Here is a 23,863-nt window from a genome sequence, read left to right on the forward strand (position 1 = left end):
ACCCCTCCGCTTCGACACCATGTGTTCATGATACGGAGCACGATACTACAGCAAACCGCCGCAGAGTACCACGAAAGTTGAATGCTATCACTACAACCATAAAACTACATAACGATACATTGTCCTTATTATGAGATCAGCCAATTTTACTTATGTCCCATTTCAAAATCCCCAGCCAAACATCTCCAAGTCACAATAAGTTTGAATCAATATTCCTACCCGGTATCCGTACATATATATATATCATCGGCCCAACCCGTTGAACGTATGGCTTACATTAAAATTAGTTTGCACAGATCTACCCTAACTTAGAAAATCAGAAATTACGTAAGCCATACCATTGCAACTCTTAAATGTCTTGCGGATATCCGATTGAGAACCATTGCTAGGGTCAGATGAATTATTGAAAATAGCAATATCATCAATGTATTCCACTCCTGACAATGTGTAATAATGATGCTGCATGCAACGAAAATACATGGCAATTTGAAAATACGTGCAATATGCGCCAAGACCTAACACCATAATAATTTTACTATTCACGTTATCTGGCATTGAAGAACATCGGAATAATTGTCTCGGAGAGGGTGTAATCCGATTATAATCGCAAGATATTCCTCTCAGCGCTGGTGTTCCGTGGAAATTAATTTTTGGAATATATGTTTGAGCGCATACTGTAAACCTTATATCTCGTCTGTACTATATGTTGCATATCTGGGAAAAAAGATACCGTAGGTGCTCTTCACCCCTCTGCCTTAAAAACTAGTGTTGACGAAGCCGAAAAAGGAATCGGGACGTGGTAGAGTTCAGGCTATATCTTATAGCGGCAATGTTAAAAACATATAGACGAGACTTCTGTTTTGTAGCTTCATTTTATCTATGCGCCAAATCTGAGTTTGCGTCTTTGGCCAGGTAAATTTTGGAAAATTCGATTACATTGTTACTGGGATTATTTTGATGTTATTCATCTGTTATTATTCGTGCATGCAGGCTGATCATGTGGTTCCACTCGCCATGTTTAACTTTACTCGCTTTCCATTGCCAACAAACACGACTAATAGTCATCGACCTTCCTGAAAGAGAACAGTGTTCCATCAGAATCCATAAGTCTGTCTTGAATCCTCAAACAGTGATATTGGGAGGTGTCACCCGATATCAAAACCACATTTTAAGTCTAATAATTCGTTTTTCACAGGTATAATATATAAAACTTTTCAAGGGGCCTCAATTTCCGAAGAAAATGGCGAATCAAGGATCAGTTTACGTACACGGAAAGCACTTGCCTGATCCTGGCCCACTTAACCAAGTTTTTATCGACAAATTCTATGAGGTTGGTGTGTCGTTCTGCAGATCTGTGGGTACGGCAGGCTCTAGCGCAGTGGTTCTCAAACTTTTTAGACAACCCCTTTATGATAGTTAAAATATCCGCACCGCCCTCATCGTCATATCACAAAATACAGTCAGAATGCTAGCAATACTAGCGGATAGATTATGACATTGAAGTATATGACTGTTGATGAGAGAATTCTCAAATATGAAATTCAGACTATACACAAAGCAGTAACTTTGAATCGTAGATAAATCGCGCAGAGCGCGAAAAAAATTTCCAGTGGACCGCAACTTCGCGCCCTCTTCAGATACTTTCACAACCAACAGTTTGAGAACCACTGGTCTAGCGGTTTTAAATCATCTTTTGAAATACCACCGGTTTGTTCCATTTCCTGACAACTTAATAACTGGGTCAATTAATTCAGATGTGGCGTTAGTAGTAAAACTGTAATTAAAAATGGCAGTATATCTGTAAATTGATTTTGTTTTTAATTAGACACTGTGACAACAGTGATGATTATCATCACTTTTTGTAAGCCCTGTGCGCGATGTTCAGCTTCTACTTTCGTAACTTTGTGGGTGAGTTCTAAATTCTCGCACATCCCCACTCTTCAGTCACCAATGTTTTCCCGCGCAGATCTCCGCGTATCAGCTTCCAACTGTGGAGCTCAGCTAATACTATCCGCGGATCTTTAATGACAGTGGAATCAGCGCTGGCAAATATATGATATTCTTTTCGCTAAAACTTATCGGCTAAATTCCTTAAATTCGCAGCCTTTATTCGTAGCCTAAATATAAAGTTAAAACGAAATTTCCGATATAAAAGTATGAACAGTACCATATCATTGAGAGCGATTGGAAAGCGATTAGCTATATTGGGGACCTGCGGCCCGCGTCTATGGTACGATTTTGGCAGGGTTATACCAGACAGTATTAGAAATGAAGGAATTATTATTGAACAAATTTGCTGTATAAACGACATCAACATTTTGGTGAATTGATGATATACTCTCGCAATTGATCGTGAACATCTAAACCAAACATCAAGGCAGGTGGTACGACTTATAATGTGAAAATACACGACATTTAGGCAAATCTGTGTGAGGAATGCGTAACAAGTTAAATTTGATATAGCATCGGTTGGTGGGTATGTACAAATCGCCGACCGCCAATGTCTTAATGAGCGTTTCAATATTAGGTGTGCGACGTAAAGTCAGATGTACCTTACTAAAGCATGGGTTTTTACCGATTTGAAAGGGCATTGTTGCTATTATCTTATCAAATTGGCCCAAAGGTAATTAATCATCAACTATTCAACTGAAAGTTAAATATATTCGTATATTCTGTTATAGGTCGCACTTCTCAGCGCAGCTAACGCATGTTCAGATAGCTTTGCGAGAAAGCAGAATGATTTAAAAACTAACTTGATGAATTGGAATTTGACTCCGACCCAGGAATAATTCATATTTCTCATAGTCGAGTCCATGTCAAGTCAAGTCATTTGATAAACATGACAATTCGAGTCATCCCTACGCTGCTGATACTGTTAGTAGTACATGCAGCAAACAGGTGAACTCTAAATAAATTGACAATAATTTCTATTACTACAATTTTAATATTTTTCCACCGGCCATTGTACGCAAGAGAAAACCTTTATGGTGTCTCAAAGGGTAAGAGCGCTAAATGGGCTAAGAAACACTGATTTGAATTTGTGGTTTTAATTTTTTTTCTTGCAGCGCCCATTTCTAAGAATGGTAATCATGTGATTAATATCTGCTAATCGGGACGCATTTTAGGCGAAGTTAGCTGATCCAGAAGAATGCTAATCGCGTGATTAAATACTGACTAATCGCGACGCATGAAGTTGGAAAAGGTTACTCGCGATGGTTAGTCGAGGTGTCCCGAGTTATAGGCTGTCAGTTCTCAATTTGTTGAATAAAACAGCAGCCTGCTGATAATGATACTCCCACTGCAATAGCTAGAATTATCATCATCGCGAAATGAAAGTCGTGTCCAATTCGTTCGGTACAGCTAAAAAACGGATTATAGAATATTGATGTCGCTCTGCAATGGCGGGTACGTAATTCGTTGATTGTTTAGCGAAGCCATTACCTAGAAGAAAGTCGGCACGGTCATTATGCGTAGGAATGGTTAGCAATGTAGCCTGCGCAGTGTACGCAGTTATCTATAGTTTGTTCCGGTTTGTTAAATCATGAGATTACCACTAACTTTATGCGCATGATCAACCGGTTTCCTTAATCCTGGGTTGATAAATCCTGACGAACGCTATAATCGACTTTATTGCTAATCCATCTTTAATATATTCGCCCTTAGTCTAGAAAGCCACTATTTAGTGACAGTGTGACGGAAAAGAGTTAAGGGAAATTTTGCGATCTAAATGTACGCACAAGAAGTATGTTATCCAAACTTCAAATTTAATTAAAATAAAAACTAAATTTGTGGGATCATTGCAAAACCGGCAGGAATCCAAATCGTCCCCGCGGGGCGCTGGAGCCGAGGTTAAAAACCACTGATCTAAACAAATATGTGACTGTCTAAATGAGCTCTGTAGATTAGGACAGTATTGGGGTTAAGATGTATTACATATTGTTTGCTTCTAAGGACTTCGAATCTACGCTGGGAAAAGGAGCGCTAGAATTCCAGGATATTCCAGTGAAAGAAGTGCAAGACAAAGATGTGACTTTGTATGTTGATCAGCATGAATACGCGGTGGTGTGTGGCGATGACTCACGAGGGGTAAGTCAAACTTGTTTAATGGTGATATGTCAAGAACGAATACAGCGAATAAGCTCCTATTATTCATACCACGAGTATTTTAATTTTTGTCGTCAGGAGCTCTGCTTTCTACCTGCATATACGAAGCATAGCAAAGCAAATATAGCACTTTATTTTATTTATAAACGTTGCAAGATCTTACTGATATGGCTTCAATCACATACAACGTAACTGATCTGTTGTGAGCCCATACTTTTAGTTTGCGTGCATTCCAAAATCCGTCTCATGCGGTCAAATTTCTTTGATTAGATTACCAAGCTGGGATCCGATATGGCAACAACCTGTCACATTGTTATCCTCTACCATGCCGCCACAAAGGTTGCAGGAGTGGCTCATTTTAATGGTCCAAGTGAGTGTCTGTTATTCGTTTGTACCATCAATATACATTAGGGGCGGAATGAGCTCCCGAAATGTTATCGTAATAATAAGTTCGCGGTGGACATGAACGAAGGTCGACAATTTCAAATACCACACGTCTATAGTCCATATAAATGTACGAATTATTTTATAGGTAAACTGGTATTCTAAAAGCCAATAGCATAACCAGGTAATTTTAGAGATCAAATAAAGTGATGGTCACAATGTCCTCCAGAAGTGAAATCGGGCCGTCTACGTCGGCCGGAACGCGACGATGATATTGGAACTGAATTCGAGCCCGATATGGTACCTGGTAATGGATATAAGTAGTTCAGCAGGTGTGGAATGCGTTTACCTTTTTTAATCACCATCATCATCAACAGTATCCCAAATTTTGTGGGCAGGCTAACCCCCTAACCTGACAAGCTCACAGTAACTTAAATGGGCGATTAATTCATTTGATACGAATAGGGCGATTCCGACTCATGATTCACATACACACGATCTTTGCACATCCATACCATGAGTAGCCTAAGGTGCAGAAATAGCCTACAAAGCTTTCGAAGTCTTGCATCACCCCTTTATACTGTCCCGGAAATGCTGAGCGCCAAACGTATATCAGTTTAACTCGAGTCTTTGTTATGACCTGACCGGGGACTGAACCCACAATCTCCTATCAAAGAGCCGGACGCTACACTCAATGGTTCCCTGACTGTGGTACGCCAGACTCTTTCAGCGGTACGCAATAAGCTTCAGCGGATCGAGAAATTAATGAATTTTACAAGCCGATAAAGCGAGATTTATACTTAATATGAAGGCTTTATAATCAGGCATAACTTAACTTTCTGGGCACTTGACTGTCGAAATCAAATAGGCAAACGTCTCATCACCTCAGATTGTGTATTTCTTCCATTGATATGGCTGCGATTCTACAAGACATTACACGTTACTGTAAGATACGAGCAGTTACTATCGAATTCAGATTCTTCCAAAACCTTATGCTTATCACCGGATTATGTATATGTGTATATCCGAGTGTTATGCATCACAACCGCATAAGTTGTCAGGCACGATACAAAGCTATAGGAGGGTACAATTCCAAATATAATATTTTCATGACGCTTAAATTAAGGCTGGTCGGAGAATATTTCAGAGTCAATTCCGCAATACTGAACAAAATATTCGCGCCAGGTGTGATTCACGTCACAGGTAGTTCTTGGTTTGGGTGACGTTAGGCTATATCAGTCCTTCTAAACATAACAGATATAGGTTTTTCGTATGCGAAATATCTGGCGGCATTGTTCAATTCAATTCAATTTATTGCTAATATTTTAATAATTTCAATACACCACAAGACTGCGATACGATGAAAGATAGGAAGGTGTCGAAACGACTTGGAGTATAGTCTTCGAAATCAGACACTTACCTTGGCCTAGTCGATGTAAAGAGGAGGCATGCACACTGAAGGAAAAGTAAAAGAAGATAATATAAAAGGACAGGTGACAAAACAAAAGGCGGCTTGTGTCGGAAGGCGATATCGATATGTCAGAGGATTAACTAGAATTCACACAGTAGAAATTGTTTGTATTTCGACTTGAATGTTGACGTCTCCAATACTCATTCACTGAGTTAATCTTGTCTTCTTAGCAATGTGCGTATATGGAGGACAGTTTTATGTTGTAGTCTTGCGGAATGCAATGCCTAAAATAGGGAAAAGAGTTGCCTTTCATTGTTGCCGAGTTTGGAACCCTTTAGTAGTCAGATACAAGGTGTGGTACGCGAACGCTGACCAAACAATAAAAAAATGGTGCACAAGTAAAATAGTTTGGGAATCACTGGCTAACTAGTTTACCATGGAAGCCACTCACAACCCTTTTGATCGCCATTGCTTGGTTTTTAAATTCTTTTACGATATTAATTGGTCGGAAGTGATTGAAAAATGTATCAATCGAAACACAGCATCAGTGGATATCGCGCAACATGGCTTGATTCATCTTATTATTGTTGATTTTAGGAGCAGCTGAGGCTCAAGATCCAGTTACTAGACACGGAGTCGTCGCCATGATCGATGATGTGGTTCGCGAAGTTGTCGACAGAAGCGTCGGTTTCCCTGGTCTAATAGGTGGGTGATGGCCCATAGCCCACTGCTGAGCCAGTTGAACATTTTCATGTGGGCCATACAGCTAATTAAAAATATCAAATTGCTTAAGAGAGTAGTAATTTACATCAAAGTATTCCGCTGACGCAACGAACGTCGATGAATGCCATGAGCTGACTTCGAAATGATAAAGGAATACCTTCACCACGACGTAACGCGAATTACCAACTCATATTGGAGTATCGTCACGAAAATTTCGAATCAAACATGCTACACTTACAAGCCAGAGAGCATGATTTCTAACATAATTCGTTCTTAAATCTGGCTAACAAACATATGATAAACATTAAAATCTCAACGCAATGGGGTTAGGATCAGAACGAGAGCTACACTCACATAAGTCTCAAACTACACTGCTATGACTACACTCCTGGTCTACACTATTTTTGCGGCAGATTTTGTTTGGGGCTGTTTTGCCTAATTTGGGAGCGCTGAATTCTAAGCTGACGATATTTTGTTACTGTAACGACACGTTTTTGAGATAATAAATAGGTTAATTATAATAAAATAGAAAATAGAAAATAATAAAATAAATAATAAGACTTCTTGAAATGTAGAGGTTGATTTACGTCATTAGTTTGTAGGTATGTTGGTGTAACGTTCTCTCTACAGCAGGAGTGTCAAACATACGGCCCGCGGGCCGCATCAGGCCCGCCAGACGATTTCATCCCGCCCGCGAAGCAATTTTGAGTAGATTGAAACATTAATATATTTTCCAGCACATTTGTAACAATGCTGAGGTTATTTACAGGAAATACATCCATGTTAACAGGCCCCATCATAACCACCCTATTACGGCACCGTGGTTTCACTCTATAGTTACCACTAGTAACAAATCGGTGAAATTGACATCCAATTATGAGGCAAAAAGTGCACATTAAGTTTATAGTCTTATACGAATATCGACGAAAAAAAAGTTATTCACAGCAGCGAAAACGCCAATGCAGAACCGTTATTTACATGGAAAATATATTAGTCTTAGCGTGCTCGTGTTTGTGCATGAACACATGCAGATTATGTGCGGGGGATATAGCGTAGTGGTGAGCGTCGGCGCCATCCAAGCCAGCGGCCGGGTTCGATTTCCGTCGTAGGAGTTTATTCTGGGCTCCTCGTCGTTGTTCTTACGGCAACAAAATAAGCCCAGAAAAATAAGACCCGATAAATAAAGAAAAAGAGCAAGAAATAGCTTCTAAAAAGGACCGATGAAGAAGACTGTGACAACAGGAACTAGGTAGAGGTGGATGCCAGTTGAAGAGACCCCAGCTGGTTGGTCGTTCAGCATCCCCCATCTATTCATTACATCGCATTGTGTGTCTTGTATATCGCGTTGTAAATCATGTGTGTTTCTTGAGCAGATTAAAAATCTGCCGATTGATTGATGGATTGATTGATTGATTGATGTGTGGATTTAAATTTCATTCGCACAGAGGCAAAAGACGCTATACTCATTTCGAAAATGGCGATTTAAATACCGGAAATCAAAAGCAATCAATCCGGATTGATGCTAACTTCAACAAGCGGGTTCAATAATACAGGTTTTCCATCCATCGACCATCAATCAAGATAGACACATCGTGTTATGCATTTGTACAATATGCAACGTTCATACTCGAATGTAGACAGGGGTATATTTTCGAACAGCACGGTGTGGCAATCTGCTATTATCGCGTCTAAAAATATATTTCGCCTCTCAAGTATTGTACAATGTACAGTGTACATTGTACACCAACAGAGTTACATCTTTACGAAAATGTCGTGTGTTGAAACTAGAATTGTGACGTCACATCCTGTCACAGATGACAGGGGTTCATCCATATGATAGTAGCCATTTTGAAAGTGCTCATTCGCGGAAACCGCGAAGAAATTTTTCAAGTTCAATAAATCATCAATAAAATACTCCATACTTTATGTTGATTTTGGAAATAATTTAGGGCCCCCTTCGCGCTTGACCGCTAAATTCGGTTTTGGGGACCACAAAGTAGAGTAACGTCGTGATATCGTAACGCTTCTCCAAATTTCGACAGCTGCCTTATTTCTCCATGATGCAGTATTCTGCAAATAGTGTAAACTTCCGGTCTAAGTTTATTTCCATTACCATCACCATTACATCTGTAAAATAACGAAATTAAACTTATTTTAATCCTGTAATTCGTGTTGGATTGTTAGACACTGAAATAAAATCCCACCAAACCGAACTCCCATATGAAAATCGACATTGATGTGAACAATCGCTGTAATAGCGAAAAAATGCGCTGTCGATGCCACCCAGGGCTGCGTAGTCGGTAAATTTTTCCACCGACTCCACCTCCGACTCCGACTCCACACATTTTCAACGGACCGACTCCAACTCCTGAGTCTTTTAAACGTACCGACTCCGACTCCGGTTCCGACTCCGACTCCTGAGTCTTTAAAAATACCCACTCCGACTCCGACTCCAACCCCGACTCCTACAGTATTACCAATTTACTTCGAAAATTATATGCGACAGCGACGGTTAAATGACTATCATATAACCATTAAACATGTGCAAACATAAGATTAACTATGGCAAGCAAAATTGTTTCATTGTGGCACAGCTCGAATTATTCATTATGCATGAAAGGTTGCCTTTCTAAATCTCCTTCTTTTTTCATATTTTATCAGTTTTCATAACATGGACTCTCTGATAACCTAATATGTATGAATTATTCGAACACGACAGACATCCCATACCAGGGTTGTAATGACTCGAGTCATGACTCGACTCGAGTCAGACTCGAGTCACGTTTTTTTTTGTGACTCGACTTGACTCGAGTCATTTTCTTGAAATGGGAAAATGACTCGACTCGACTCGAGTCAATATTTGGATTGACTCGACTTGTACTCGAGTCATTACGCATGACTCGACCCAAGTCAATGACTCGGCTTATTTTATATGACTTGAAGATGAATAAATTTGCGAATCGTAATGGCTAGTTCAACACATCTGACGAATTCTGCCGACATCGCTATTTGTCACCACTGCTTTTGTTGCACTCGTCTGATATCAGATATGCCGCCGCAAAAACAACAGACAATGGTACCATAGTGTCCTATATGGCGTCGACACAACCAAATATCACGCCTCAGAAATTGATTCACGTCACAATTTCGATTTGGCTACAGGCAATTTGAAGGTCATTTTGACCGGCTTGGCGAACATTAAATTTGGTAAAGATGTTATTCCGCTTGTGGCCCTGGAACCCCCACAATCAGTCTCGAATTTTTCATTGTTATGGAGATTGGCATTGGGACGCAATAATGCTGTCTGGCTCTTTTGCTCTTGAGCTACTCTCTCGTTTCGCCAGACAGCATTGTTGCGTCCCAATGCCAATCAGGGTAGTACCAACTACCAACCCTGCTCTCCCTCTCACTCTACAACCATTCAATTAGGCACACTATCACTGTCAATTACTTGCGCGCATTAGTGGAAGCATTGAAAAATTCTATTTTAAAGCGTTTTGCAGGAGTGTTTGTAAATGTGCACATGATCACAACTGATGAGTCTTTAGATTGGCCTATCGGTAATCCCAAACCGTTTGGTGAAACCATCTTCTTCACATCATGCGTGTTCGATCCGACATTTGCTTTCCATTAGCTTATGGATCTAAATTGCTCAGAACAATCCCGAATTGCACTGCGGCAGAACATAATCGAGTTGATGATGACTGAGCCTGACACTCATTCATACAGGATCACCAGCCAAGGTACAAAATCATCTGACGAAGAGGTACTAGATCCTCCGCAATCAAAGTATTTAAGACTTTTCAATTATACAAGCAAACAATCGAAGCAAAGTTCAATTAGAGCCAACGCAATGACTCAGATACTCAAGTAATTGGAAGAGACTGACAAGCTCATGTGTAGATTTGAAAGCGATGATTCTTTGCATTTTTGGGCGACTCGAAAGAATGAGTATCCTATGCTCTTCAGTGTGGTTCAAAAATGCTTATCAATTCCTGCATCTAGTGCACCAGTGCAACGTGTATTCAGTAGAGGTGGATTTATTCTAAGGCCATGCCGCTCTAATACATCTGAGGATCTCCTTTCCACTTTGGTATTTTTAAAGTGTAACTCATCATTGATGTGATCTGCTGTCTGTGAAAACACACAATACCATCTGTCTATTTGAGGTTTTGTTAAGTATGTGCATTGTGCACGTGAGTAATAATCAATGGCTAATGCTGCATGATGTTTGTAGAATAGGACTGTTCAAAAGTAATTTCTTTTTTATTTTACTCGGTGGCTACTTGATTACGTTGCATAAAAAGAACATTGAATCTGGCTCAATTTTAAAAAGTAGAATCAATGATGTGATAGGAGAAAATTTTGGATTTGAAAATAAATGAAGTTTTTTTAGTGAGAAATTCTTTCATATAATATAATTAAATAGTAGTAGTAAGCTGACTATTTTTCATATCCAAAATATTCTACTCTAATAACTTCATTTCTTCTAGTTGGAATTTGCTATGAATCATATTATTACACAATGTAACAATATCATGAGATAGCCGGTAAAATTCGAAAATCTCTATTTGTAATTGATCTAAAATTTTCTTTCATAGCATTGCTTTCTACTGGTTGGAATTGAGCCAAATTTGATTTTTTTGGGCAATCTAACAATTTTAAGAAGTAGCCGGAAAACTTAAAAAAGTGTTTTCGAACAGCCCATTGTACAATTATTTCTCCAATGCTGATTCTGCGATGTAGTCTGTAATGCAATTGGGAAAACCTTAAGTAATATCAAAAGGTATCTGTTTTTTGTCACTGCACAATGTACATCGCTGCATGCACGCTTTTACAGCATGCTGGCTTGGTGTAAATACCTCTACATAAACAAACATGCATCTGTTGATTCTCTATCAGCTGGTATCTTGACGTGAACTCGTTGGTTCTCTATCAGCAATTTATGAGCTATCGTCGATGTGCTTATCATAAAAACTGAATGCTTGAATTGGTGATGTATCAGACTGACAAGACAGATATTTGATTTTACGTTCTAACTTAGTGAAGTTATCTGTAGCATCAGTAAATGAGGCCAGGACCTGTCCGTTAACTGCCTAAATAAACACGTGCCAAAACTCTGATAGGGACAAAATGAGCATGTTTGGTAAGCTGGGAATTCGATATCACCCAAGCAGGATTGAAAACATGAGCTGAACATGACTTCAATACTGTGACTTGGAATCGACTCGAGTCATAACACTATGACTCGGACTTGACCCTTTAAACGGTTACTTGGACTCGTACTCGAGTCGATGATGAATTGAAAATGACTCGACTTGACTCGAGTCAAAACCACAAAAGTAAGATTGACTCGTGACTCGGAACCATGTGACTTGGTTACAACCCTGTCCCATACTGTATAATTAAAATGTAGATAAAACGATAGAAGTGTCGCTCTTGTGTATGAGTCAGCAACTAATACAGAGATGCATCTTACTAGTTTTGTCATTACACACTGTACTGATTACAAGCAGACACACTCTCACTAGTAATAGTCATTGGTCATAAACGAAATTTAGGAAGTAGTCAAATAACCTAGTCTACATGCACTTAATGAAGTATTCAAGGACTAGGACTTGCAGTGTTTCTTAATCAATTGTTCGACCCAAGCAGCTAAGCTACACTACAAATATGTTTAATTTTGTCAAGTGGGAAGGAGCGTTTGGTTATATTTACATCAATTTTACAACCAGACAAAATATTTGCTCCGTCACAATATCATTGTATAATTCCAAAAAATTCCATAAATTTTTAACTACATCGCGAAGATGCATATTGCTTCTTTCTTCCTCTGTGCAACTGAATTTTATTTTGCAAATAATGTTCAATTCTATCTATGTCAGGGGTGGCCGACCTTTTCGGCCAAAGGGTCACATGAGATTTACGAACCATGCGCGGGTAACTTGGATGTTAATAACCTTTTTTTAGTCTCCCGATAGGAATGAATCGAATTCGGTAACGTTGAAAACAAGACTTATATGACTAGGTTTTAAAATTGATAAAAATTATGTCATGAAAACTCGATGTGCAACTGTATAGTGTGCAGTCATGCTCTATAGTCGCGCGAAGCACGAATTTTTTTCAAAGGTAATGAATGAATTCCATCAATAAATATATTACTTGCACATATTGGGGGTCCCCTCTGTATAACAATGGGCTCATTTGGCAAGGACAGAATTATTTGGCGTTTTAGACATACCTGTAGCAATATCCACGGTTTCGGTGAACATGCCTACGTCATTTTTCGCAAATGCTTCATCGCCGACGATCTCGCTTCGAGCGCACAAGCGAAGTCCCATGTTGGACGACACGTTATCTCCTAATTGCGAGTATACTTGGACTCAATTCTGCAAATTACGCGTATTTATAATTTCCGATACTAAATGCAAGAATTGTGACAATAAATCATGCGAAGTGCTAAGAAAATTTTCAAGTCAAATAAATCTACTACGGAATATTATACTTTATGGTCATATACGAAGATCTGCGCTGAATGTGGCTGGTCCCTGGTTGTGCTGATGCATCGAAACTGATGTTTTAGTCATCATCAAATTTCGCGGTCAGGCTAATCAAATTTTGGTTGGCCTTGCAATTTTATCTGATGTTATATCTAATTTCGAGAATTACCTCGCAGGCCACCAAAACCTTCTCGCGGGCCACGTTTGACCTGCGGGGCACGGTCTGGCCGTCCCTGATCTGTATCATTACTAATAACAGTGCTTGATAGTACATAAAAATCCTATTGTAGTTAATATTAGTAATTTAAAAGATATCTTTGAAAAGCAATTGTTTACATGAAAAAGAAGTTGGAGTCGGAGTCGAAGTCGGGGTCATTTTCACTAACTCCGACTCCGACTCCAGTCAGTATTTTTTCCACGACTCCGATTCCGACTCCGACTCCAGCCACCACAGTTTTCACGACTCCGACTCCGACTCCATCAGGCGAAAATTAGCCAAACTCCGACTCCGACTCCTTCGACTCCACCGACTCCGACTCCACAGCCCTGATGCCACCTACCCATTTTTCTCACACCAAAATCATGGTCAAGTCGAGAAGATCAGTCTTGAATTGTTCATATGCCTCCACTGACGGCCATATGGGCCTTTCGCGAAAAATTGCCATATAGTATTTTTCGCATGATTGCTCGCACATTGCTCATAAAATGCTCGGGTAGTGAGGATTAAGAGCAAGGTTTTTTTTATCTCCTCGAGAAGTATTCGTGAACGCCCAGGAGTGGAAGGTATAGTAACCATACAAGCAGTGAATTTATATTGATATTATGTATCCGTCAATCCGAAATTATTTTCGAATTGTAACATATAGTATAGCTAGTATTACAGTTAGTATGAGCAAGGTATAATTGCCAGTCATTCCATTTCAGAACTTGATCTAAAAATCGTTGGAGGCTTTACCGACAAGCAAGATCTATCCCGCCTTCTCTCAGTTCATCTTCTGAAAGACTTCGACTTCTACCGTCCGCCACTTGGTAAATAGTTGCACCTTATAAACTATAGTTCACCCCCAGGCCTAAAACAGAGGCATATTATCGAATACTGAAGAACAGTGCTAAGCCTATTGTTCAAGGTCAATGCATGGACTGACTTCATAGGCTGTTTAACTTGAACCGTAAATGATTTTACTTTATCCTGTTTAATAATGAGCCGTGATTACCTAGCCTACGTCAGGGTTGTAATAACTCGAGTCAGACTTGAGTCATGATTTTCTGATCTCAAAATACGGAAATGACTCGACTCGACTCGAGTCAATCTGTGTATTGTCTCGACTTGGACTCGATTCATTGCGCATGACTCGAACCAAGTCATATGACTCAAGACTCAGACGGCCAAGACGGACATTTCATTGTCATTTCGAAGAACAGTAAAGTAACCAGCCTATATTGGGATTTCGTCTATTGATACTGGTACTTGAAAATACGACCATAAACTGTTAAAAGTGAGGAAAATTTGTATATTATCCATGCGAACTAGGGGAAGCGAGTGGCGCAGTTGGTTAAACACTGTAGTCACGACGCCAATGGTCGCTGGTTCGAATCACGGTTCTGACCAACGTCTACGTGTCGGAGGTTTCTCTGGGCTCCTCATCGCCGACCTCACTACTACGGTGGTGCATTGAAAAGCCCAGACTGAAAGTGAGCCGCGCTATAAGTCGGCAGCAGAGACCACGATGGGGACGCATGGGAGTGAGAGACAATGAAAATGGCTGCGAGAGAGACTGATAAAGACGTTCCCAACAAGACAATAAAAGCAAAGACCAATGAACTTTATGAAATTGATGTCGTGGGGCACAAGGCCTAGAAAGGCGATAAGCCCCACTATGTTGTGCCTATCAATACAATACAATACAATCCATGCGAACCATTCGATATCACCAAACAGAGTTGTAAAAGTGGCTTTAACATGACTTTAACTGGAAACTGAGCAGTCCACACAATGACTTGGACTCTGACTCGAGTCATAATATCATGACTCGGACTCGAACCTCTGCTCGATGACTTGGACTCGGACTTGACTCGGTGGTCAATTGAAAATGACTCGACCTGACTCGAGTCAAAACCATAAAAGTGAGATTGACTTGTGACTCGGAGCTTTGTGACTTGGCTAGAACCCTGGTCTACGTACACCGTGTGCGTAATTAAGATTCCAAATAAAGTTATTAAAGCAAAGTAACAATTAACCAATCACTGTTCACATAGTTCAAGCCTTGTTTGTTGTCATTGTAACATTACGAAGTAGACGGCCAGTCTTTTTTAGTTTTAACCAGTGATTCTTAGCCCTGTCGCCAGTGCCCCTACGAGCGATTTGGATTTCGAAGGGAACGGAAACACTCAGCGGGCGATATGGGGGCGTTGGAACGCTATAGGTGCGCCGAAGCATATTGAAATTGCAGTATTGATGTTGTAGTAGGCCTATTTGTTCTCATAGAAATACAAAGTTATATGGTAGAACTATAGATCTATATATCACTGAGATCTCGCTGAAAATTTACATTTCTAAAATTTCATCAAACATCCTAAATTTTCGTCGCGCTTTGCGCGAAATGTGCCGACAATGTAAGCAGTTTTTCAAAAACTTACAGTGGTTTCTATAAGTCATCTAGAATGTAGATTGTAGATATGTATTGCATCATACGTGACCTTTTATGTTGCAATGTCTCTCTTAATAGTTCCATCATACTAGATAAGGGTTTTCCCGACAAATGTGTTGAACGAGGTAGCCTATTGCATCTTGCAGCACACTGCTATTCGAAATCCGGAGAATTCGTTCTATACCAATTTTGAGAGTTGGAGGTATTTGTCCAGTAGAATAAGCAATAAAACAAAACACAATATATCATGACCCAATCGCCAATCGCAGATGCGAAATCCGAATGTGTAGGCTATATTTAGTTCGGAGCCAATGTTTGAATCCGTACCCAACAGTTGTCATCAAAACTTAATTTGAAAAATACGAAAATAGTAGCCTACTTAATTAATTGAGAGTTTATCGTGTGCAATTCAAGCTTGTGATAATCCCAATAGTCCCGCTCAAACCCGCCAATAGCGCTCAGACTTAGGCCTCGACATACCGCATCGTCGTTAGTACAACTCTTAAAGATGGGTTAGGGGGCGCCAGCCCATGCAAATTTCTGAAATAGGGCGCTTAAGGAAAAAGGTTAAAAACCCTTGGTTTAAACGAAATGTTGCATGTTTCATAATCCCTAATTAGTAAAACAAGTCAATCAGTGCACGTGATTGGCGGTCATCACCACTCATAAACGATGAACGGGTGTGTCAAAAAAGGTGGAAAAAATTACAAGAAGATTTGGAGAACTAAATATATGATTACTGGAGGTGAAACCGTCTGGTAAGTTCTTGATGAGCAGGTCGCCAGGAATATGGAGTATAATTTGAGTAGGCATTATGGAGGACAACACCATTGAATCACTCGGCTGAGGCTAAAGAGACCGCAGCTACCACAGCTAGCAAAACAACACGACTATTTTACCAAGCAACACACAGCTCGGTATGAAGCGAATAAGACCAGCTTTGTGTTATTCCAAAAACATTCAGTTTATGTGGGAGTTAACGTGATAAGATTTGCCTAATATTGACACATTCATTTAGCAGCTCGTGTTAACAATGTAATTCACTGCTTTCTATTTAGAATTAAAATTAATATGCCGCAGAATAAAGTGGACACTTTTGGCCCGACGCGCCTGCTTCTCATTTGACCCCTGGAAAAATATTTATGATTACCCACCCTTGATGTAGGTGCATTTTCGGCAGTCAGCCATCTGCAAAACGAATATTATATTACATATAGTTTAATCGAATTTCTGCGAGAAATGATCGTATCTCGTATCATGGGATATCAAGCTGTACGTACGGAAGGTAATAAAAATTTACATGTATCTCAGGACTTCCAAATGTGACTTTCAACTTGACGTTGTTTTCCTCGTCAAAATGGAACACCAAGCAGTTGGAAGATGATGGGCTCGAAAGTTACGACTCGTGGATCATAGGCGGAGCAGTTTGCGACGCAGATACCGGCGAGGTCGTGCCAGCGCAGTTTGTGGGTGATTCGAGAGCACCTGTCATTGCCCGTAGAGGTGCGAGATGGATGACAAATGTGCCGGAATATCCGAATATATACAGGTTTGTAGCCGCCCAAGTTAATAATGAAACGGACGCATAAACATACTTGAACTGACAGCACGCCAAAAATGTTCGCGCCACTTACTCCCTAAACAGCGAACCCAAATTGATTTAAATTTTATACTCAGGACTTTGGTGCTCAGTAATCCAATAGAAATAGTTAGAAGTCTCGCGTTCGCCGTTACTTAGTCCTGCTCGACCCCAAATTTTGTGAATAGCTTATTGTATACCAGACTTAATTCATTAGGACTAGTACGGTGTGTGAGTTTTCTTGAATCGTAAACATATATGTATATATATCACTGTCTTTAGCAGGGGCGGGCAACTTCTCCAGTCGGCGGGCCGGATATAGGAAAATTAAGTACTTGGCGGGCCGGATCGCTGAATCGATCTATTCGCCCATTTATCCACATATACAAGGAATAACTCGTATTTAATGAATAGCAACGTCACTTCACTGCCATTTCTCGCCGATAATGACGAAGACAATGTGGATTTGAGAATAGCGTTGTCATACAGGCGCCACTATGTCTGGCTCTCTCTGATCAATCAACACACGGTGCAAACCTTAATCAGGATGTTAAGGCGCTCGATAAGTCCAGTACCCCAAATTTACAAAGGTATCAATTCACTGGGGTTGAGTAGGTGACGAGATAGCGTCGTTGTTCAACTGTATGGCCTAATTAATCTCGATATTGAATTCACGTGGCCGGCGTCCTCTACGAAATTTGAGTAGTGGCCCTCGACCCGTTTTGAGTTCACAACCACCCGCATAAGCGGTGTCTTACAAAAGCCTAGAAGTGGGCCGTGCTACATGTAGGTAGTTACGAAATCAAAAATAAGAAATATCAGCCTGGTGTAAATGATCAGTGTAGTCGACAAACACCACGATTACCACAAACGACATTAGGGTTGAGTACATCGTAAATGCCGATAATGCGAGTCTTCTCGATTCGACGAACTTACGCGTAAGATCCACTATCTCGCACCCTGCGCAGTGCGCATACACGTATATAATAGCATGCAGTCACTGGAATTGGACCTAGTAAGCAAGTTGTCGGGAATATCGGCAGACTGAGACCACGGGCCACATTACCATGTAAGACGTAAAACAGTCGGCGGGCCGGACAAAATCCCTTCGCGGGCCGTATGATGCCTGCCCCTGGTCTATGGTGATGAGATAGTCCATAGAAAAAGGCAACGAAACAAGAGGCCGTTTCGTATTTGTTCTGCACATGATCGATTGATACAGACCAGGGTCGGGCAATCGGCGGCCGTATAAAAATAGAAATTTGTGCGGCCGCCGACACGTAATTCAATTAGTATGTGCTGGTGGCCGTCGACATGCATATTGAAATTATGAATTCGCTCCCGAATTTTTGAGAGATTTGAATTAATCGTGGAATTTTTTCACGCGCCGCGCGATTCAATGCGACTTCTTTCCTCGGTTTTAATATAGTAGGGCGCTTTGCAATCTGAGCCGGAATCGGAATCGTGTGGTCCTCACGAAGGAAATTTGTTTCTGGTACATTTGGGCGATTCTAATATATTTGCACTCTACCGACAATCCTGATGAGGGGTCAAGAAATAACAGCATTATGCATTATCATTTGTAATTTCCCCTAAATTTTCGAAGGTATTCCCTCTATCAACTTTACCGGTGAATCTGATCACATTGGCTGAGAAAGGATAAATATTTGATAATAATTAGTTAGGGTTACCATATTTTTCTCAGTGATTATTTATAGCATTGCCACTCGCGATTTCGGTGAGTAGAAAAGTTCGAAAAGTTCACCGGCAATGGACATGGACTGTTTAACATTGGTATTTTGCGTCCAGTTAGTTCATTGCGGCTATGCCCATTGCCGTAGGCTGCATAAGTAATCGAAATTCGACCGTGATTGGCAAAAAGGTTGCCCACATCTGACATAGACTATTTCCAAAATCCTACAGCGTGATGAGTTTTGACGCTTTATAAATCCTTTCTGCAACAGCATCAAAGACCAAAGCTTCGTTTTGCAGTCTTTCTTCTACAGAAGGAAGTTTGATGACATACCACACCTGCTGTCACTTTCGTGCCAACAACTCAAAGAGTTAGTAAATGAATAGTTATTTTTATTGAACGTACTTATATATATATATTATATTCAGCAAACTTTCAACATCTCCAAGGGTCGAAGCGGAGGGTTATTGCGAATACACTAGAGCCGCATTGAGGTTCATTCTTGACAATCCTGACCCATTACTTTCTATAACGCCTGTCAAACTGCAGGCTCAGATCATGGATGGTCGTTTGACATGGCAATAATAAGGTAGATCTTTGAAACTATATGTTGTAGAGATTTACTACGACCTCGATGTAAGTTTGGAATTTTATTAACTATATGACGGCTCCAGCGGACTAAACGCGTTTAACCTAAATAACCAGTGTCTGTATATTATGTATGTAGTAGGCAGAGGTGGTCAAAGTAGTCAAGAAAGCTACTCAAGTAGATGTAGAAGTAGCGACGAAAAAAATCTACTCAAGTACGAGTAGTAGTACTTCTTCAAAAAGCCACCTGAAACTACTTGAAGTAGAAGTAGAACTGACTGACTTTGAATCTACTCGTGTAAGTTAGTAGTTTTGAAAACAGTCTTAGTTCGTTCGCATGGACTGCAAATGGACCGCAAAGCTGCGAATTGAGCTATGCGGAAGGTGAAGAGAGCTTTATTCGTATTGATGCATCCCAGGAGGTATCAATTTTCGACAGAATAAGCTTTCTTTCGCAACATGGGATACAAATTATAGTATTGATATGAAAATGCGATACCAACCCTTTGTTTACTCGTAGACCCCGTTTTAGAGAATATCATGGATTGGCGCCCTACCCCATATTATAAGGCCACAAGTTTTGGCGAAGAGCAATACGTCGAAGTTGTATCGGATACGGTTTCATCACTTTGCGTTATTAGTATACGTTAATAAGAAATATTGTGAATCGTAAAAAGTTATATTTAGAGTATAGCTTTATTGTCGGACGATAGAGGCATTACTACACTTGATTTTATGCTTCAGCATGTATGTGCTGCAGACAAAAGAACTGAAAGTAATTAGAACTCAAAGTCGCAATTGAAAGTGAAATACAAATACCACTTCTAAAAAGCGGAAATATATATCATGTCTTTTGTCCATAAAACAGGTGTAACGTTCAAATAGGCTTGATTTTCCAGATTAGCAAGACACGTAATTGACTGCTAGATTACGATATGTTAGGTAATTGCTAGATCGCAAAACGGTAGCTCCAAACGTTATGGTGGGCCATATTTACTGTGATGAAATATTTGATATGGGCGACAATGCGGTGTGAGCGGAACCAAGCAATCCGTTACCTAAATTATATTCACTGATACTTTCGTGAAAACATATTTGTCACTCCATAACTATACTGTGCGCGAAGCGTAACAAAATTTCTGGGCTTTACTTGACTTTTGTGAATATTAAATGTTGGTACTTCGTGAAAACAGCCCCGAAATTCCTCAATCTATCTTTCTTATTGGGGGAATAAATAACTTCTACTTGACGAACTGAAAATAGCGAAAAGTAAGTAAGTAGATCACAAAATATTACGAAAGAGAAGTGGATAAATCAGATCTACTCGAGTAAGTACCAGAAGTAGAGGAAAACTACTTGAGTACTTCCTCTGGTAGTAGGCTATATAACTTGCGGGTAATCAGCAGAAAATAATTATGGAATTATAGCATAGATCAGTGGTTCTCAACCAGGGGTCCGCGGACCCCTGGTGGTCCGCGAAGCATTTTCAGGGGGTCGGCGAAGCCTCAAAATAATTGATAACCTAATTTTGTTTTAAATTGAGAAAATCACGAGGCAGTTTCACTTCATTACTAGTAAAACTCCAGAGCTCAAATTAACAGAATGGCCATCTGAGATGAAATATCTTACACTATGCAGACTCATTTTAATTGCCAATAGCCTACTGATACAAACATTTTGGTGTTTAGAAATGTTATCTTGGGAATTGTGAAATAAAAGTTGGATGAGTAAGGTCAATCACGGCGACTTCGAAATGTTTACAAAAATTGTTTTAATCCTGTGATATACATAAGCATTTTTCCATGATAACTTCAAGATAAGCTGCTAAAATGCTAGGCTTGATGTTATATATTCATTTGTCAATTTTGATGCTATATTTGTTACGATTATACCCATATGCGTCGTCGGAAGCGTTATGTGCTATTATTACATTCGCCAGCACATATATTTGTGAAAATAGATTTTCGGCACTCGTTCACATCAAATCAAAGACGAGGATTTTCAAGACACGACCACGTATATTTCAAGAAATGCAGTTGCAGAAATTTGAAATAATAGAAGTCAACCCTAGTTCCACATGAATAGTATTATCTTATTTGCAAGAAAAGTCATTTTGTTACTGTTTATCACTATGCCTACAGTAATCATTTACACAAGACAGAGATGACAATTGCACAATGATTGAGCTAAATTTGAAGTAAAACTTCGTGGGGGTCCGCGGGTCCGTGACGTTCTGAAAGGGGTCCGTGAAGACAAAAAGGTTGAGAACCACTGGCATAGATTATTAATCTAGTGGACCAGTAGTGATCCGTAACGTTGCTTTTTGTGGGTCATAGAGCATGCATGATATAATAATGTCATATCGGAAATCACGTTATTTTTAGTACATCAGAATTCAACAGGGAAATTTCAAACTGGCTCGACCTAATGTTTCGTTTGTGAATTCATTTTGAAAAGGTCATCGAATTCATTAAAAATGTGTAGGCCTTAGCTTGGCATATTTTGTGGAATTTTTTTTTGAAGTTCTGAACCAACTGAAATTAAATAAGCAAGGAAAATATGTTATTCTGTTTGTAGGCTTTATAAGCTAAGTAATTGAAAACGTAAGGTCACAAATGACAACATTTTTCACGGTTTTGCATGTTTGTATGATGTCGATGATGAGGTTAAAGTAGCCTATACCTTCGTACTCGAGACTCGGAATTCATATCCTACTTTCCCAAGATTATAGCAGATATGCTTTCACACGTACGGGTCGTGCTACAAGTAGGAGAGACCGGGGACTATTGTAACACTTTTTGTATTTTTTAAACATTACGTGTTTTTCTCGTGGATATTTCATTTCCAAAGTTTTATATAAAGAAGCCAACAACTCAAGAGTTGATATAAAAACTAAAATGGAACTCAATCAACAATCAATCATGGAAATTTTGGGTCGCGAAATTCGTTGCTCAAATGTTACAATCGTCCCTTACCCAGTGGCGGTACATTTTTTGATGATTTGAAAAAATATATATGGGTATTGCTTTCTGCGACAGGCAAAATCGAATTCTAGTTATAACCCTAATGCACAATTCATTATCGTAGGTACCTCATTGGCATACCAAGACTGAAATTATTTCTCCATCTACAGATACAAGAGGAACTATGGAGAGTTTTCTGTGGAAACGTATCGACTGTATACATATGTATCATTTAACCTGACCAACACCTGAATTAACTATAGGGCTGGACCCAATGATTCGAGTACTCGAATGTGATTCGAGCATTAATTTTCATAATTATTAGAGTCGAATAGTGAAGACGATTTTTTTCGAGTACTGAAATTGTACGTTCCACGCTACTGAAATTTAATTTACTAACGAGAATTATAGTCTTGATACTATTTTCCCGAAGAAGCCCTAAAACCTTGATTGGCCGTGTCACAGCATACGAGGCATAGTACAAAGCTACGAACGTTACTGAAAATAACACATTTACGAAGTCATGGTCACCCCACAACATCGTCAACAAGTGCGATGAAATCGGCACGGTCGAAAAAATACCAAAGTATCCTTAATGTGACGGATAACAGGCATTATGTTCTTTCTTGTGGCATAAAAGGCGCATATTTGAACTATGACATGGTACATTGTGTTGTGACGTCATAATGAGTGATACTCGAAATCTCGACTCGATTCATAATACGTGATTCAAAATCGAATCACTCATGTACTCGATTTTGCCCAGCCCCAGAATTAACTACACTATATAGCATTTTTTTACTTCAGTCCTAATCTCTTATTCCCTAAATGCTGTACAATTCTTCAAGAGCATGTGGAAAATAAACAGATCGAATAATGTTTTTCTCTGCTGTATAAATACATGGATGCATGGATATAAGGCCAAGACATTGCACAAAAATGAGCGAAGGATCTGAACGTATTTTTCTTCGTAGAACCGTAAAAATATACGACGAATGCGCAATACGATTCCAATGCATTTCGCCTTCGACAGAATCAGTTATGCAGAAGAATATAAGAGGATACTACCACTTATACTCATAGAGCAGATAAGGTTGAACAGCCGCTGATCACATAGCACAAGGTGTAGATACGACAGCCAATAAGACATACTTGGAAATGATGATTGGTATGGTGCCTACCTAAGTAGAGCACGAAAATAACAGAATCAAATACCTATAGTAGCATGTGCGACCAGCACTTTAAATGGCCCGTAACACATGCATTGGTA

The 23,863-nt window shown here is 39.7% G+C and overlaps 2 protein-coding genes across 2 annotated transcripts in view; one reads left to right on the forward strand and one right to left on the reverse strand.

Moving 5' to 3' along the window:
- Nucleotides 1-23,863, reverse strand: part of LOC145439887 (uncharacterized) — a 131,922-nt gene that overhangs the window by 90,771 nt on the left and 17,288 nt on the right. The window lies entirely within an intron of this gene.
- Nucleotides 779-23,598, forward strand: LOC145439908 (protein N-terminal asparagine amidohydrolase-like). Its single transcript, XM_080317572.1, has 10 exons — nt 779-912; nt 1,196-1,330; nt 3,952-4,086; nt 4,375-4,474; nt 6,497-6,604; nt 14,047-14,151; nt 17,082-17,319; nt 19,314-19,412; nt 19,471-19,631; nt 22,764-23,598. The coding sequence occupies exons 2-9, from the start codon at nt 1,241-1,243 to the stop codon at nt 19,625-19,627; spliced, it is 1,032 nt and encodes a 343-aa protein (XP_080173698.1). The 5' UTR covers nt 779-912; nt 1,196-1,240; the 3' UTR covers nt 19,628-19,631; nt 22,764-23,598.

Source organism: Botryllus schlosseri, chromosome 5 (assembly GCF_051294905.1).
Source record: "Botryllus schlosseri isolate E-star chromosome 5, Bs_hap1, whole genome shotgun sequence".
NCBI classification, from domain to species: Eukaryota; Metazoa; Chordata; class Ascidiacea; order Stolidobranchia; family Styelidae; genus Botryllus; species Botryllus schlosseri.

Coding starts and splice junctions, on each gene's coding strand:
- LOC145439908 (XM_080317572.1), top strand. CDS start 1,241: ATGGCGAATCAAGGATCAGTTTACGTACACGGAAAGCACTTGCCTGAT. Junction 4,087..4,374: donor GTGGCGATGACTCACGAGGG/GTAAGTCAAACT, acceptor TTCTTTGATTAG/ATTACCAAGCTGGGATCCGA. Junction 6,605..14,046: donor CGGTTTCCCTGGTCTAATAG/GTGGGTGATGGC, acceptor ATTCCATTTCAG/AACTTGATCTAAAAATCGTT.